The sequence below is a fragment of the Peromyscus leucopus genome, chromosome 9, assembly GCF_004664715.2.
Source record: "Peromyscus leucopus breed LL Stock chromosome 9, UCI_PerLeu_2.1, whole genome shotgun sequence".
Classification (NCBI taxonomy): Eukaryota; Metazoa; Chordata; class Mammalia; order Rodentia; family Cricetidae; genus Peromyscus; species Peromyscus leucopus.
The window spans coordinates 67,964,278-67,982,115 of record NC_051070.1 but is presented as its reverse complement, the minus strand read 5'-3'; the positions used below and the strand labels follow the sequence as shown (position 1 = coordinate 67,982,115).

Sequence of the window (17,838 nt, the reverse complement as noted above, 5' to 3'; positions counted from 1 at the left end):
ATCACCATGTGGGTCTTGGGGTTTGAACTCGGGTTGTTAGGTTTGGCGGCAAGCACCTTTTCACACTGTACGGCCATATATAGTTTCCCTTTTTTAAAACCAAAAGGCAGGTTTTGGGAGACGGCTCAGTGGGTGTGATAGTTAGAGCTTCACCAACTTGTCACACCTAGAATCACCGGGAAAGAGAATGCCAACGATAGACTGTCTGAATTGGGTTGACCTGTTGTCCTCTGTGGCAGATTGTCTCCGTTGCCTTCCTTGATATGGGAAGACCCAACCCCCTGTATGGGCAATACCGTTCCTTAGACCGGGGGTCCTGAACTGATAAGACATAGCGCTGAGCACAAGCAAGTAAGCCAGCCAGTGGGCATGCATTAATTTCTCTCTGCTGTTAACTGTGGGTAGGCTGTGACTGTCCACTTCAAGCTCCTGATGCTCTGACGTCTCTACTATGATGGATGGTGACGCGGAACTGCGAGCGGAAATGAACTCTTCTCCCCTAAATTGCTTTTGTCTGGGTATTTTATCACAGCCCCAGAAAGGAAACGCGGGCAGTGGGTAGAGAGCTTGCCACACAACTGTGAGGATTGGAATCTCGATCCCCAGGCTCCCAAAGAAATGTAACCTGCCTGTAACTTCAGCACTGAGGAGGCAGAGACGCTGTATTCACTGAGCAAGCGAACTTAAGTAGACTAGCTGAATCTGAGAGGTACAGGTTCTGAGAGAGACTCTGCCTCAGCACACGAAGTGGAGAGCCGTCAAGGAAGACAGCCAACATCAACTTTGCACCTTCACGTGCAGACGTATGTGAACACACGTATACATGCCCACATCATATACAGGCAAAAAGTATAACAGAATCACAATGATTAATTATATTACAATTGCAATATTAATATAACTAGTATATTATGCATGCTATTAATATAATTACAATGACCAATCCAATACTTTTCCTCTAGCATGCATCCATTTATTGATCTATCCATATATATATATATATATTTGGCATTATATATATGAGGTCAATAATTATTTTTTACAATCTGCATTTCCTTTCTTGTGTGTGTGTGTGTGTGTGTGTGTGTGTGTGATCGAGATGGCGATGCCTGTGCCCAGGTTCGTGTGTAGGTCTGAAGACAACCTTGGCTGTCTCCTAGACTTCCTCCTGAGATGGCCCCTCTGTACCCTTTCTAACTGTATCAGGTTACCTGGCCTGTGAGCTTCTAGGGACTCTCCTATCTGAACCATCTTCCATCTTGCCTCGGGCACACCAGGATTGCAGAGGCAAGCTCCCTACCCTGCCCTATGTGGGTGCTGAGGATTCGAACTCAGGTCCTCACACTTGCACAGCTGGTGCTTTACCCACTGAGCCATCTCCTCCGCTCATTCTCTTTGGTTTGCTTCTTTCTCTTGACAGCGTCTCACTATCAGCCCTGGCTTGGCCGTGGAGTGTTGGGATGAAGGGCTTGCATCACCATACTCGGCCCTGCATGTCTCTTATGGCCATTGCTTATTATGGTTTTTATCACAGCTAATACTAAAAAAAGTTTCTTATAGAGAAAAGTTTTTATTATGATGATGATGGTTTTTTTGAAACAAGATTTCTCTGTGTAGCCTTGACTGTCCTGGAACTCACTCTGTAGACCAGGCTGGCCTTGAACTCACAGAGATCCGCCTGCCTCTGCCTCCTGAGTGCTGGGATTAAAGGCGTGTGCCACCAAGCCGGCACTGTTTTTTCTTTCTTAACAGAATCTTGCTATGTAGCCAGAAATGGCCTCCAACTGGTAATACTCTTACCTCAGTCTCCTAAGAACTGAAATTTCAGGCCGGAAATGAGGTCCACCTACCATTTATTAACTAAGAGGATAAAAGCAAGTCAAGAAAAAGCATGTCAGGGCTGGAGAGATGGCTCAGTGGTTAAGAGCACTGGCTATTCTGCCAGAGGTCCTGAGTTCAATTCCCAGAAACCACATGGTGGCTCACAATCACCTATATTGGGATCTGATGCCCTCTTCTGGCATGCAGGAATACATGCAGGCAGAGCACTCACCAATAAAGAAAGAAAGAAAGAAAGAAAGAAAGAAAGAAAGAAAGAAAGCTGGGTGATGGTGGCCCTTGCCTTTAATCCCAGCACTTGGGAGGCAGAAGCAGGCGGATCTCAGTGAGTTCAAAGCCAGCCTGGTCTACAAAGCAAGTTCCAGGACAGCCAGGACTGTTACACAGAGAAACACTGCCTCGAAAAATCCAAAAGAAAGAAAAAAGAAAAAGTATGTTTACCATAGCCTCACACACATAAAGATGTCTGTATACAAGCATATGCTAAATGGATAAAAAAAACTGGACTGTCAGAGTTAACGACATATTTTGTCTGATTTGAATCATTTATAACAAGAATGCATTTTGTGTAATTTTTTTTTTTTTTTAAAAGCTAAATTCCACCTCCAAGTCTGTCGAATAATACCAATTGGAATACAGAGCAAAAACTGGTAATGGCATCGTGAGTTGATAGTTCCAGCACTCGGGAGTGGATAAGGCGGAGTTCCAAGATAGCCTGTACTACAGGAGACTGTCTCTAGAACAAACGGACTGAACAGCACAAGGCAGAAAATCGAGCCGGTCACAAGGGAACTCGTTCAGGTGTGCGCGCTAGGGGCCAGGGGAGTTGAGAGCCACAAGGTGGCCGGAGAAATTCGCCAAGTGGGAGGAAGGGCAGCTGGGTTTTGTGGCCGCCAGGGGGCAGTAGTGTAGGGCAACCTAAACTTAGCTACCAGCCCTGGGCCTCTCAAGCCAGGCAGGACAAGTCAGAGGTCATATGTTCCATCCCTCTGCCTGAGCCTAGGCAGACCGGAGAGTTTGCAGTAGAGGATGCCTCAATCCGAAAGTTTGTGTCCTTCTGAGCCATCTTTGACAGTACTACCTCACTCCCGCCCAACTGTTCGCTCTTCTGCCTCCTTTCTTTTGCAACACTCCAGTGGGGAAATTGAGTCACTGGGAGGAGAGGGGAAAGAGAGCCGAAGTCAACCAACCCTCCCTGCCTCCCAGACGAGGGAAGGGGGAGGGTTCTCCAGGAAAACAAAGCGGGGTGGGTGGGGAGGCGGTTGGCTGGGCAGAAGCTGAGCCAGACACATGGAGAAACACTGCCCAGGATCAAAGGAAATATGACATTTGAAAAGAATGTGCGCGTCTGCTTGTGCCGCTGAGCGGGGGGTATGAGGGAGCAGGGCCCGGGCTGAATTTCCGGGTCTGTCCTCCACGGCTTCCCCCCTCCGTCCCCCCTCCTCTTTGCAGGGGAGTAGTAGATGATCTCGAGGTGCTCCTCGCCCGTGGGTTTCTCCAGTTCGAGGGGAAGCAGGACGGGAATGTAACCTGAGAAGAACCGAAGGGAAGAAGGGCGGGCGGGGGTGGTGGTGGTGGTGGTGGTGGTGGCGGCGGTGGTGGAATCAAACCAGGCAGTCTCCCCGCTCGGCCTCGGAACATTCTTCCCTCCCGCCCGCCAAGCCTCTCCTCCCTGCCCCTCCCGCCCCGCGGCCCTGGGCTTGCAGCCGGGGCAGCGCCGCACGTCATTGGGGTCCCCCGGGGCTGGGGGGGGGGTCCCCAGGACGGGCTCGAGGGAGGCCTGAGAGGAGGAGGGGCGCCGCCTCCGCCGCCAAGGAGCTGGGGCCCGTCAGGCCAGCCCCCCTTCCCTCTGCCCCGCAGAGCCTGTTTCTCATTAGAGTAATGGGCGCGGTCCCCGCCCGGCTCCCGAGTGTTTGTAAACGTCTGACCCGAGGGCCGGTGCTTAACCCATTCGGTGCTGGCCTCGGGCTGCTGCTGCAGCTGCTGCTGCTGCTGCTGCAGCTGCTGCGGCTGCTGCTGGGGGCGCGGCCCAGAGCCTGCGGGCTTTAGAGACCAGAGATCCGCGAGGCTTCTTGGGGGGAAGTTTGGAAGCAAATGGTTAGCGTGCGGGGGAGAAGGGTGACTGCTCCCCCGCCCCGCAGCACCTGCCATCCAAAGAGAGCATCTCCCGTCCCACTTCTTCTTCCAACTGGGACCCTTTTTGCTTGCCCTTCCTAGAAACTCCAGTCCGGGTCTTCCTCCCCTGCCCAGGTGACAGGTGTCCAGCCCCGGGGCCTACATTTTCAGCTTCGGGCCCCTTCTAAACCTGGCCAGGAATTTAGGAGAGCCGGGAGGGGACTGCCCTTGGAAGACAGAGTCACTCCAGTCTGCAGCTCTTGGGAGGGAGGAGGGAGCCGACTTCCTCCGTGGAGGCTAATTAATGGCCTATCTAGGTGGCTAGGACAAGGGTGTCGGCAAAGCCCGGCCTGGATCTCCGCCCAGAAGGGGCTGCTGGCCTTCCAAGGCTTCCCGGGGTTAGAAAGGTCTGGGAGACTCTCGGGACAGCTAAAAGTTCTGCATCTTCAGGGACTGGGAGGAGGGGCCGGTGGAGGTGAATGGTGAAGGCGTGCCAAAGCTCCTTGAAGGCCCTGGCAGAGTGGTCTCAGCGAGGGTGGAGGAAGGAACGGCCTCCTGTCCAGAACAGCTCCGAGCCCCTCTCAATCCCGGAACTCCCGTCTACTCAAGACTTGGATGGAAGGCGCAGAAGCGGTGGCCTTTCCAGGGAGATGCTAGCTACACTACTCTTCAGATCGCAGGGAAGGATGTACTGTGGGCCCGCCACACTGGGGGCCCAGAATATGGCCTCTTTAAGGCGACTCGGATTCCCCCCACCTCCCTCCCTCAGCTGAGACGAAATGGGCTGAGGTTTGGGCTCCCAGTAAGAAGTGATTGTCACAACTGCGAGCCAATAGGTACCACTAGGGTCCTATAACGTTTGAAGGGACCATTTTCCAATTCATTTTTTTTTCCTCCCTCTTTGAAGGGGGTGGGACTGGAGAGATGACTGAGGGAGGGAGAGAGAGTGGGGGAGGACTAGGGGAGCGTGGTTTTCCCATCTCATCCCTGGAGGAGGGGCCGGAGCATCCCGGGTAGCCAATCAGGGACAGGCTGGAGGGGGGGGGCCGCTTTGAAGAAGTTTGGGGGAAAAAAAAGTTTGGAAAAGTTTCTATAATAACGAGGGGGCGTCGGGAGGGAGGCGGCAGCGACAGAAGAGGGGGCGTCCCAGAGAAAGGGAGGGAGGGAGCCACCCGCGCGCGTGAAGCTACAGCAGCGTCCAGAGCCTCCCCCTCCCACCCAGGCGGGACCTGGGGGCTCCGGCCGGATCCATGGGGGCGGCAAGCTGCGAGGATGAGGAGCTGGAATTTAAGCTGGTGTTCGGGGAGGAAAAGGAGGCCCCCCCGCTGGGCGCGGGGGGCCCTGGGGAAGGTTAGTGTGGGGCTGGGAAGGGGGCTTTGGGCCAGTGATTAAAGGTCCGAGTCAGGACACTTTGGAGGCTGCGAGCCTGGGGTGGGGGTTGAGGTGGGTCAGAGGTTGGGGGGAGCCGGAGGACTCCACTACCGAGGCTGAGGAAGTGAGGCTGGGGGCCACGGCACCACTTTTTCCTTTTTAGGTCGTGACTGGGGTGGGAGTGGGGGTGTTGTTGGCTACGCGCCGCCTCCCGGCTAGGCCGATTATCTCTGTGATGGGGGGCGGAAGGGAACCTCGGCCCCCAAGGGTCCCGGGGCGCCGGCTTGGGAAGGGGAGGGTTGGTTCTGGAGTTTGAGGCTTTCGGACCTGGGGCCTGGTCCTGCAGACGTGACGCCTGGGGCTGGGGGGCTCTTTCGGGCAGCGCAGGGGCACCCCTCCCCCTCCCCCTGTCTAGCCGCAATGAGAGGCAGATGGCTGGGATCGAGAGCCGGGGGCGGCGGCCGCTCGCACGGAATCCGCGCTGCCCGCTGCCCCCCGGTCCTCCCGCCCCCCCCCGCCCCCCGTTGGCTGGGCCCCGCACGCATCACCCTCCGGCTGCACCTCCGCCCCCTTTTGGGGGGGGCGAGGGAGGAGCCACCTCCCCCTCGTCACCACAGACATGCCCCCATCCTTCCCACCCCCAGGCCACGGTTGCGATGGTAACTGGGGTTTCTGCCAGCACCATTTGGGGGTTTGGGAACCGTTGCTAATTGGGTTCATGTGTGAGTCGCCCCCGGCCCAGCCCAGAGCCTGGGCAAACACACCTCCAGGCCCGTCTCTAGCGCTCCGCCGCCCAAGGTCCTCACCTTAAGTCCCACCTTCTCTGGTACCCTAGGTCCCAGGGCCAGGGGTTCAGAATATGGGCTTCTGGCACGCCTGTATCTCGTTTCTGTCTTCTGATGCTCCACTTTGCTTTCGTCCTGAGACTAGGAGAGACCCCTCCTAGCTGAGCATCTCAGGCTTTGGGAGCTGACCATCGGAGGAATCTAGACGTCTCACCAGCTTCTCTCTCCCTCTCTCCCTTTACTCTCCCTCCCTCTTTGACAGAGCTGGACTCAGAGGATGCCCCTTCATGCTGTCGTTTGGCCCTGGGGGAACCCCTTCCTTATGGTGCTGGTCCTATTGGTATTCCCCGACCCCCACCCCCTCGGCCGGGCATGCACTCACCACCACCCCGTCCCGCCCCTTCACCTGGCACCTGGGAGAGCCAACCGGCTCGGTCGGTGAGGCTGGGGGGCCCGGGAGGGGGTGCGGGGGGTGCTGGGGGCGGTCGTGTTCTTGAGTGCCCCAGCATCCGGATCACATCCATCTCTCCCACGCCTGACCCACCGACCTCGCTAGAGGACACGCCTGAAACCTGGGGGGACGGCTCTCCTAGAGATTACCCCCCACCAGAAGGCTTTGGGGGCTACCGAGAGGCAGGAGGCCAGGGCGGAGGTGCCTTCTTCAGCCCGAGCCCTGGCAGCAGCAGCCTGTCTTCGTGGAGTTTCTTCTCTGATGCCTCGGATGAGGCCGCCCTGTATGCAGCGTGCGATGAGGTGGAGTCAGAACTTAATGAAGCGGCTTCCCGCTTTGGCTTGAGCTCTCCGCTGCCTTCGCCCCGGGCTTCTCCTAGGCCATGGACCCCGGAGGATCCGTGGAGCCTTTACGGTCCAAGCTCCGGAGGTCGAGCGCCCGAGGATAGCTGGCTACTTCTCAGCGCTCCGGGGCCCATCCCAGCCTCCCCTCGGCCTGCTTCACCTTGCGGCAAGAGGCGCTACTCCAGTTCTGGAACCCCATCTTCGGCCTCCCCGGCTCTGTCCCGCCGGGGCAGCCTTGGGGAAGAGGGTCCAGAGCCACCTCCACCACCCCCATTGCCTCTAGTCAGGGACCCTAGTTCCCCTGGCCCTTTTGACTATGTGGGAGCTCCAGCCACCGAGAGCATCCCTCAGAAAACCCGGAGGACTTCTAGCGAGCAGGCAGTGGCCCTGCCTCGGTCTGAGGAGCCTGCTCCGTGCAATGGGAAGCTGCCTTCCGGAACAGATGAGGCTGTGGCTGCTCCAGGGGGTCTTCGGAAAGAGGTGGCTGGCATGGACTATCTCGCAGTGCCTTCTCCCCTTGCTTGGTCCAAGGCCCGGATTGGGGGACACAGCCCCATCTTCAGGTGAGGGCCAGATCTGGGACCTCTGTGCTCTTCAATCCCTGTTCTGCAGGGAGCAGAAAGGTCAAAGGGAGGATGAGTTTAAAGACAGGTTCAGCTTCCAGGTGTTCTCCACTTCTCATAAGAGCTAGTGCAAGAGGGCCCCAGTTACCTAATTGGTTTTAAGGCAATTAAGTTTGAAGAAAAAAAAAAAAAACAATGGCCGGGCGGTGGTGGCTCACGCCTTTAATCCCAGCACTTGGGAGGCAGAGCCAGGCGGATCTCTGTGAGTTCAAGGCCAGCCTGGACTACCAAGTGAGTTCCAGGAAAGACTCAAAGCTACACAGAGAAACCCTGTCTCGAAAAGCCAAAATAAAATAAAATAAAAATAAAACAAAAAAAAAATTAAAAAAAAAAAAAAAAACCCAAAAGAAAAAAGAAAAAGCCAGCAATGGACTGAGCTGTAGATGGAGAGGAACAGTTAGGTGAGATGAGTTCCTTTAGGGTTTCTCGCACTTCCTGATCAGCCCTGGCTCCGAAAGGTTGATCTTAGCTTCTGGCTGTTTAGACAGAACAGATAGAAGAGCCCTCCTCTAACCCTTAATTTCCAAGTCCATGGCTTAAGAGCATCACTTCGAGTCTGAATAAAGTTACATGTATTTGCAAATCAAAGAATTTATATCAAAACTTGCATTTTTATCCCTTCTACTCTTAAAGAATTATGCATTTCCACAGTCCTAAGCCTTGAGCTCTCTGACTGAGGTGGCTCCATCCTGAAAAGTTTCTAGGGGGAAGCTGGACCCCCTGGGATTCCCAAAGACCAACATTTCTCAACCTCGGTAGACGTTTTGAGTTTTGAGTTGGGCAGTTTGTAGTGCAGGGCTGTACTGGACATGGTCTAATGGTGAGCATCCTCCCGGGCCTATTCATTAGACACTAGTGGCACCTTTTGCATTAGTTATGGAAATTAAAAAAGACTGCCAAATATCGGGGGGTGGGGGAGGTGGGCAGGAAATTACCAGTAGAGATTTAGCAGCAGAGTGTCTGTAAGCACGATTCCAGAGAAGCAGTTCTTACCCCTTGCAACTTTTCCTACTTAGCCCCAACTAGTGGGAAGGATTTGGCCTGGTAGCAGGGAAGCCAGTCCTAGGTTCTGCTGTAGGCTTCTGCCCTCAGTCTCTGTTTTTCTAATGCTTTTTCTGGTCTAAAGGGGCACCTCTGTGCTGTACCTGCCCTTCTAGGTCGGAGGGCCAGTACAGCCTTTGGGCTCCTCTGTTTCTTGGTAAAGCCGGCAAACCCTTTATCCAGAACCTGGGAGAAAGGAGTCTCAGGGCTATCGCCATCTTCCACACCCCCACCTTCAAAGGGCTCTCTTCCCCATCAGCACCCCTGTTTCTGAGTTTTTGGAATTTACTTTTGCTGTGGTCTTTTTTTTTTTTTTATTTCTCTCATACCCATACTGCCCCCTCCCTCACAGTCCAGTCGACCATGCTCTCCTCTTCTACCCAGGACCTCTGCCCTACCTCCCCTGGACTGGCCTTTGCCCAGCCAGTATGAGCAGCTGGAGCTGAGGATTGAGGTGCAGCCGAGAGCTCACCACCGAGCCCACTACGAGACGGAGGGCAGCCGAGGAGCTGTCAAAGCTGCTCCTGGAGGTCACCCTGTGGTCAAGGTAAGGGGCAGAAGGCAGGCCCGGTGTTCTTTCTCTCCTCCCATCCCAGATTCCTGCAAACGTGCTTCAGCGGCGCACAGAATCATGGCACTGCCCTTTCCCACACTCTGTCTCAGCTGTGACCCTGCAGGCAGCCTAGGGGAGGGGCTGGAACTCAGGAAGGAAGGGTACACAGCCAGGACCCGGATATGCTTTCTACTCTTCTTTTCTGTTCTCCTGCACCCCCACCCTCCCCGACTCACCCCGTGGGACATCGGCCTCGTGTCTACTTTGGAAAATGGTGACTTGCCAGATGTGGGGGAGGGTTTCAGCTGAGGCCAAAGGTTACTGGGAGTTAGGTTTTTCCTCTATATTGAGTTGGGCTAGTCTTTCTTGGAAGCTCTTCCTCCTTTGCCCAGCCCAGTTTGGGCCTTCCAAGAATAACACTGTGAACTTCAGATCACATTTTCTCTATGACTGATGCCCAGTTTCCCACAGGGAATTCCTTACAGGATATTCTTTATCTTTCACCATTCCCATCCTTGGACAGAAAATCCAAGGATGGACAGAGGGCAAAAGACACCGGGGCTTTCACATAGGTGGCCTCTGTCTCCCTCTGTCAGCTCCTAGGCTACAGTGAGAAGCCACTGACTCTGCAGATGTTCATCGGCACTGCAGATGAGAGGAGCCTGCGGCCACACGCCTTCTACCAAGTGCACCGCATTACCGGCAAGATGGTGGCCACGGCCAGCTACGAAGCTGTAGTCAGTGGTACCAAAGTGTTGGAGATGACCTTGCTCCCAGAGAACAACATGGCTGCCAAGTAAGTCCCTTGCCAGCTTTCCCTCAGCCTGCAGGGTTTAGGACCAGAGATGCCCACTTTTTCTTTTTCCTACCACTCCAAGTCAGTTTCCAGCCTTCTAGGCAAGTGTTTTGTGTAGCAACTTTTTCTCTGTCCGGCAAACCAGCTTGCAAATAACAACACAGAGACTTCTTATTAATTATGAAGGCTTGGCTGATCGCTTAGGCTTGTTCCTAACTAGATCTTATAACTTAAATTAACCCATTTATATTAGTCTACATTCTATCACACGGCATTACCTCTCTTCCATCTTGCACCTCCTCTTTCCTCTCCATGTCTGGTGCCATGATTCCTTCTCCTCTTCCTCTCTCTCTGCCTGTAAGTCCCACCTATTGTCCCTGCCTATCTATTGGCCATTCAACTTTTTAGTACACCAATCACAGCAACATATTTTCACACCGGGTATAAATATCCCCCTTTTTGTCTAAATAAAAAGGAAAGCTTTTAACTCTGACATAGTAAAACTATACACAATAAGAACAATTATCAAGTAAGGTTTATATTTACAATATCCAGTCCATTTGTATTTGGCAAATTTGGAGAAAGTACTGTATTATCTATCCTGTCCTAGTGAATTCAAGTTTTATACCTAAACCATTGTCTATCCTAACTTGTATTACTATCCTAAAAATCTTTTTAGACCTAAAAACATCTTCTTAAACAAATCAAGCTTCTATGTTTCTCAATCTTATAAACTTTACATCTCTTATGTAAGTTTCTTTTCTGAATTTGGTAACAAGGAAAACTGTAACTATAACTATCTAGTCTTCAACTCCATCAAAGACCTGAGAAGGATATAATATTACCTGAGTAAATAGGAAGTGTAGAGCAAACAACTTCCAAAACTATAGAAATGACAGAGGCAGCTGACTGCCTGGACAGTCACCCAAGGTTCCTCTGCAACACTGGGGCACCCATCTTTGGCCTATAGGCCTAGAATATCTGACAGACTTTTCTGTGAAGCAGGAATTTTGAAGAACTATCCCTCATTGTCTTGGCAAAGTTTGGCATTCATTTTCTTTTGTGTCTTGTTTGTTCAGTTTGGACAGCATTCTGTCAGCAGTCAAGGCAAGGGCAGTTTCTTGCCCAGTGGCTAGCTTTGCCATAAGGAAAGTAAATTACATATGGAGGTTCTTTGATGCCCAGCATCCTTTTTGGAAGTAAGTTGGTACTGCCAGGAGCAGACATGTCTCACTGTCATGAAAAAATGTCAAAACATCTTAAATGCCATATTCTGTAGCTCTTTGAAGTGATTGAAGACGATCTATCTAAAATATATCTGTTTAACCTTGAGAACATACCTAATGTGACTACAAGTTTGATTATTATAGATGACTAACTTCTAACATGTCTTTCTTAATTATCCTAAATAGTTTTCAAGGACTAAAACTTTACATTACATTTTAAAATGAGCTGCATAGGTACAATACCTTAAACAAGAGTAGAAACATATGTGCAATATAAAAAACCCTTAAATTTGTATTAATATAAAAAATCCATACCAATGTAAGATAATTGAGACTAGTGATTATTCAAAAGTAGACTCAACAATCCACCCTTTTATTCTATAATTTCTGTACTATATCCACCCCTCTTTTCCTTTGAGAAAGAGATCCCTGAATCTAATTTCCTTGGTTCATTTTTTTCCTGACCATTATCATCAATACCTTGTAATCAACCCCCGCTAAATGTTTGATGATAAACATCCATAATCCACTGAATGCCCAAAAACCATCAACCCCACCTCTTGGGAATGTGGGTGTTGTGTTCTCTAGACTGCTTCCTGTTGTCTGGGAGCAACAGTATCTTTGGGGGGACCCTGAGAAAATTAGGATAATGGTCAAGTCTTGGGAGAGCTAGCTGTATTATTTTTTGTTTAGTCTCTGTGTAATGGGAAAGTGTAGAGCTTATCTGAAGTCTTGGCTGGATAGTCTGTGAAACCTTATGTGGATACACGTGGACCCACATTGGGCTCCATATGTAGCAATCTTTCTTGTCAGACTGTCTGCAGATCATCAGCCTGCAAATACTGATCTGGAGACTTTTTATTAATTATGAAAACTTGGCCAATAGCTTAGGCTTGTTCCTAACTAGATCTTTTAACTTAAATTAACCCATTTGTATTCATCTGTCATGTGGCCTTACCTCTCTTCCATCTTGCATCTACTCTCCAAGTCTCCTGGCATCTCTCTCGCCTGCCTCAATTCCTCCCCTCTTCCTTTCTTCTTGCCCAGAAGTCCTACCTATCTCTCCTGCTTATCTACTGGACATTCAGCCTCTTATTACACCAATCACAGCAACACATCTTCACACAGTGTACAAAGAATCTGTGACAGTTTTGTCCCATTGAGCTATATCCTCAACTCTCTCCTCCTTCCTAAAGTCCTGGGAGTTGAACCTAGGGCTTTCTATATGCTAGGCAAGTGCTCTGCCACTAAGCCTCATCCCCAGCCAGTTTCTGGCCTTAATATCTATGAAAGTATTTTTTGAGGCTGGGGAGCTTTCTGCGAAGGCCATCTCTAGATTAGAAAACAGTCTCCTTAAGCACCTTAGACAGTCTGGTGGCCTTCGACTGGGAGTGGGAGCTTCCCCTCTAGAAAATGCATCTCTGTCGCACCTTTGGCTAGGAAGGCTTCCCATCCCATCTCTCCTTTGCCTTCAGCATCGACTGTGCTGGAATCCTGAAGCTTCGGAATTCAGACATTGAGCTCCGGAAGGGTGAGACAGACATCGGGCGCAAAAACACACGTGTGCGGCTGGTGTTCCGTGTCCACGTGCCCCAGGGCGGCGGGAAGGTCGTCTCTGTGCAGGCCGCGTCCGTGCCCATCGAGTGCTGTGAGCAAACAGGCCCTGGCCAGTTCTCTGTCCTGCCGCTCTTTTGTCTGTCTGTGTCCCCGTTTCCTCTACACAGCGCCCCGCGCCCTGTGTGTCATGGGTAGCCCTGTAGCGGACTCAGCTCTTGTTCTCCCCATCCTGTGGGAGAGGTGAAGGTGGTGTTTGAGTTGGCCCCTGCTACAGACTCTGTCTCAGGGATGGTCCAGATTCACCTGTCTGCTCTGTCGCTGCTTCAGGAGTGGTCCTTCCACAGTCTGTGTGGTTTCCTGGTTACTGTTAGTTATCTTTTGTATTTGCCCCCGGAAAGAGGGCTCCCCTAGTGGTGGAGACGGTTGTCCTTTCTGCACCCAGCCCAGCCAGGCTTCTTTATTATCCTACCTTGCAGCCCAGCGCTCAGCCCAGGAGCTGCCCCAGGTGGAGGCCTACAGCCCCAGCGCCTGCTCCGTGAGAGGAGGGGAGGAGCTAGTGTTGACTGGTTCCAACTTCCTGCCGGACTCAAAAGTGGTGTTCATTGAAAGGGGCCCTGGTGAGTACCCCCTGGGGAGAGGAGAGAAGCAGAGCCCACAACCAGCAGGGCAGACTCCGACACTGTCACATGGCCACCAAGCTGAGCGTCAGTCTCTTTATCTACCTCTCCTCATCGCGTACAATCAATTTCTCGTGGAAGTGGCCACAACCGAAAACACCAAGGATAGTGAGCAAAAACAAGAAATACGGCTGGGCGGTGGTGGCACACTTCTTTAATCCCAGCACTCGGGAGGCAGAGGCAGGCGGATCTCTGTGAGTTCGAGGTCAGCCTGGTTTACAAAGCGAGTTCCAGGAAAGGCGCAAAGCTACACAGAGAAACTCTGTCTCGAAAAACCAAAAAAAAAAAAAAAAAAAAAAAAAAAAAATACACATCCTGCTTAGTAAAGCATTAGAACTGGCTTTGAGATGTTCACCCTCATGGAAAAAGTATATGAAGTGATGAAGAGGGCACTCAACAGCCGTCGTAGATTCTCCTGGGCCAGTCCTGAGTTGTGAGATAAAAGCACAGCTGTGATTATGAGAGCCTATGGGGCGCCCCAAGATGGAACTGTAGGGGTGCAGAAATGGGAGATAGGATTCGGGATCCGGCCACCAACCTGTGGGCTTCCCCTTCCTTCAACGGTTCTCATGGATGGCCCAGCCCGGAGACCTACATTTAGCACCCTGGGGTCTACATCATTAGTCTTGGTATAGTGCCTCCCTTCAAGATGGGACCTATTGCTCCCCCACTGTCCATCTTGAGGGTACCATAGGAGGGGATGTCTGAGTCTGAGGTGGGAGGGCTCCAGGGCTGCTTCTAACACGAACTCTCTCTAGGTCCCTGCCATTTCCCTTGACCTTTGTTTACCATTTGTCTTCAGTGGGGGCAGTTTTCACCCCGTCTTTTTCATCGGGTAAACATCTGGTATACTCTGTGTCAGACCTGCTAAGGATCTTTTGAATCTGATGTTGACTCCAGCAGGAGGGGGAAAGGGCAGGGGACCGGGCCAGGGGGTGGACCCTAGACCAAGGTGGAGCTCTTCTCCTCCTGCGCAGACGGAAAACTGCAGTGGGAAGAGGAGGCTGTGGTGAACCGGCTGCTGAGCAGTGAGGTACGTGCCAGTGTCCCCGGGGTCCCCAACCTGGCTGTGGGGGGAGGGTGGAAGAGTAAGGAGTTCTCAGGGGGGCCCCTTAGAGCCTAAGGAGTTCTCAGGGGGGTCCCTTAGAGCCTAAGGAGTTCTCAGGGGGGCCCCTTAGAGCCAGGTGGGTCTCTCTCTGTGAGCTCCAGGCCATCGTGGTCCACAGAGAGAGTTCCAGCACAGTCATAGAGAGACCCTGTCTCCAAAACAAAACAAAACAAAACAAAACAAAACAAAACAAAACAAAACAAAACAAAACAAAAAGGTCTTTGCCTGGGTGGTGGTGGTGGTGGGGTGGGGGGGCACCTTTAATCCCAGCACTCCAGCCTGGTCTACAGAACGAGGTCCAGGACATCCAAGGCTGTCCTGTCTCAAAAAACAGAAAGAAAAGGAAGGAAGGAAGGAAGGAAGGAAGGAAGGGAGAGAGAGAGAGAGAAAGAAAGAAAGAAAGAAAGAAAGAAAGAAAGAAAGAAAGAAAGAAAGAAAGAAAGAAAGAAAGAAAGGGAAAAAAAAAAAGAGGGCCCCTTACTTATGGATTTGGACTCCAGAGTATCTTTTTCTGGCCTGAAGGGTCACGGTGCTCTAGTAGAGAGCTTCCTCTCCAGGGAACGGATTTGCTCCTCAGCCGTGGAACTAGGGGATAAGAGTTGGTTGGGTCCATGGAAGGGCTGGGCTGATAGAAGGTCTCTAAGGACTTGTGTCTTATCCTCTGTTCTCACCAGGTGACGCTGACGCTGACCGTCCCCGAGTATAGCAACAAGCGGGTATCCCGACCAGTCCAGGTCTACTTTTACGTCTCCAACGGGCGGAGAAAGCGCAGTCCGACCCAAAGTTTCAAGTTCCTACCTGGTGCGCTCTAAGACTGCCTGTGGTGGGGGCAGAGGGGGGCCCCCATGTGAGGGGAGAAGGGGTGGACGAACCCTCGGAAGGGAAGGAGGTTGGAAGGTATACTGGTGGAATGGCCAGAACCTCACCAGCCTCCTCCTGCCTCCTCATCTTCCCAGTGGTCTTCAAGGAGGAACCCCTGCCAGACTCATCTCTCCGGGGCTTCCCTTCCGCATCGGGTCCCCCCTTTGGCACTGACATGGACTTCTCACCACCCAGGCCCCCTTACCCCTCCTATCCCCATGAAGACCCTGCTTATGAGACTCCTTATCTGTCAGAAAGCTTTGGCTATAGCACACCCGCTCTCTACCCCCAGACGGGGCCCCCACCATCCTATAGACCTGGCCTGCGGATGTTCCCTGAGCCTGGAGGAACCACGGGTTGCGCCCGCCCACCTGCAGTCTCCTTCCTTCCCCGCCCCTTTCCTGGTGACCCGTATGGAGGCCAGGGCTCCTCTTTTGCCCTGGGGCTTCCGTTCTCCCCTCCAGCCCCCTTTAGACCTCCATTACCTTCCTCCCCACCACTTGAAGACCCCTTCAATCCCCAGAGTGCTGTCCAGCCCCTGCCTGCCGAGGGCTACAATGAGGTGGGGCCAGGCTATACCCCTGGGGAGGGAGCCTCGGAGCAGGAGAAATCCAGGGGTGGCTACAACAGCGGCTTCAGAGACAATGTACCTATCCAGGGTATCACCCTGGAGGAAGGTGGGTGTGGGACTGGGGACTGTGAACCTGAGTGAGTGCAAGAGATCGATGTGCATGTGTACTGAGGGGCGTGGCTTGTCCCAGGACTAGTCAGACGTCTCCGGAGCAGGTTCTTGGTGTGTGCGTGGCCACCTGAATTCAGCACCTTAATTCTGAAGGGCACATGGAGTATCTATTCCAGCTTTTTTTCTGTCTCTGCCCTAATCACAAAATTTCAGCCCTAGAAGTATTTCAAGACCATTCCATCTAGTTCCCTGAACTGTAGATTCAAGCATTGAGTTTCAGGGAGGGCCGGTGGCTTGTGGAAAGCTCCCCTTATCTTTCCCCGGAGACTGTAGTCTGCTTTGAGGACGAAGACTTCCCTATTTTGTCCCTTCTTTGTCCGGCTGATGACACCAACGTCTGACCTGCTGCCATTGGCACAGGCCGAGCTGACGGGAGAATGCTAGATAATGATGCAGGGCCGGGAACCCTTGTGGATGGAGTTGGACCAAACCTAGTTAGGAGCAGATGTTAAGAGACATTGGGGAAACTGAGGCTCGGCAAAAGAGGAATCCAGATATGTCCTAGCTGGAGGCCTGCTTGGAGCTGAAGGGGGGGGTCTCTGAAAAAGGAAAAGACCTGCCTTAGCCTTTCAACTGCCCCCCCCCTCCTTTACAGTGAGTGAGATCATTGGTCGAGACCTGAGCGGCTTCCCTGCACGTCCTGGAGAAGAGCCTCCTGCCTGAACCACATGTACTGGCCCCAGAAACCCTGCCTCCTTGCCCTCTTAACTGGGGTGCTGGCTCCAGAAGCTTGGGGGCCAACCCTAGTTTCTCTTGGCCCAGCTTCTATCTTCCCGTCTCCTCTCCCAGCTGAGGTGTGGCCCCCAGACCTGGTGCTGTCTTGAAAGGGAGTGAGAGTGTGGGGGATGGGGGCCGAGGGTGGAGACAGAGGCTGGATGCCAGAACGGACTGGGATGAAAATAATGTCCAGGCTGTGCAGGCTGTGATGTGGGCAGGCTGGACAGGTTGATGGGTAATAAACTGCTCACTGACCAGCGCTTCAGCCTCCAGAGCTCTTTGGAGAAAGGGGTGATACGAGCTTACTCCAGCTCTGGCCCAAGGAAGCTGAGAAGTCGGGAAGAGGTGGGGCATGGCTTGGAGCAATTCATCTTAAGGGTCTCCCAGATGGAGAGGGATGAGGGTATACCGAGGCGCTCCTGAGGCTCCCTGGCTGGAGCTGAGGTTGGGATTCAGGATCTTCACAAACTTCTTTACGTTATCCTCCCTGGAGGTTCCGGTTCCTTAGCTTTAGAATGAGGCCTAGGAATCCTTGTGTTCCCAGGCTCCTGTGTCTTGCCACCCTTGATTTATAGTCAAGGTGGGAAAAGGCCAGTCAAGTTTCTCACTCATTTGGAGAAAGAGGAATCGGAGGTTCAAAGAGAAGCAGGCTTGCCTAAACTCACAGAGTGCCAGCAGCATGCTGGACGTCGCCTTCCTGGACTCCTGCTCCTTCTGCACATTTGGACGACATGCTAACCCAGAAGATTCAGGCCCCTGAGGCTCGTTCTTTGAAGTGAGGGAGGGGATGAGGGAGAGTTGGCATGGGCCTACCAATGGAAGCTCCTCTCCCTTGAAGATTGTGAAGACAGTCTGGAAATATTTATACTTTAGGAGCAGACTGCAGGAGGTCTAGCAGCCTTCCTAAGAGCTCTGAATTCTTGCGGCGTGCACGAGCTCCAGGCTCATCCCGCAGGTATGCCCACGCCGGCCTTCTGCATAGGGGCATCCTTTGTCATTACCCGATCAGGCAGGAAGCTTGGTCTGTTCCTT

At 52.5% G+C, this 17,838-nt stretch overlaps 1 protein-coding gene across 1 annotated transcript; it reads left to right on the top strand.

Moving 5' to 3' along the window:
- Positions 1-4,234: 4,234 nt before the first annotated feature.
- Positions 4,235-17,065, top strand: Nfatc4 (nuclear factor of activated T cells 4). The gene is made up of 10 exons (XM_028892217.2): positions 4,235-5,304; positions 6,373-7,468; positions 8,954-9,116; positions 9,719-9,918; positions 12,620-12,792; positions 13,178-13,318; positions 14,356-14,411; positions 15,161-15,287; positions 15,443-16,024; positions 16,685-17,065. The coding sequence occupies exons 1-10, from the start codon at positions 5,205-5,207 to the stop codon at positions 16,750-16,752; spliced, it is 2,706 nt and encodes a 901-aa protein (XP_028748050.1). The 5' UTR covers positions 4,235-5,204; the 3' UTR covers positions 16,753-17,065.
- The last annotated feature ends 773 nt before the right edge of the window (positions 17,066-17,838 follow it).

Bases quoted from the DNA above. Each gene is read 5' to 3' on its own strand.
- Nfatc4 (XM_028892217.2), top strand. From the start codon at position 5,205: ATGGGGGCGGCAAGCTGCGAGGATGAGGAGCTGGAATTTAAGCTGGTG. The intron at 7,469-8,953 runs GTGAGGGCCAGA...TCTTCTACCCAG, and splicing joins GGACACAGCCCCATCTTCAG to GACCTCTGCCCTACCTCCCC. The intron at 9,117-9,718 runs GTAAGGGGCAGA...TCCCTCTGTCAG, and splicing joins GAGGTCACCCTGTGGTCAAG to CTCCTAGGCTACAGTGAGAA.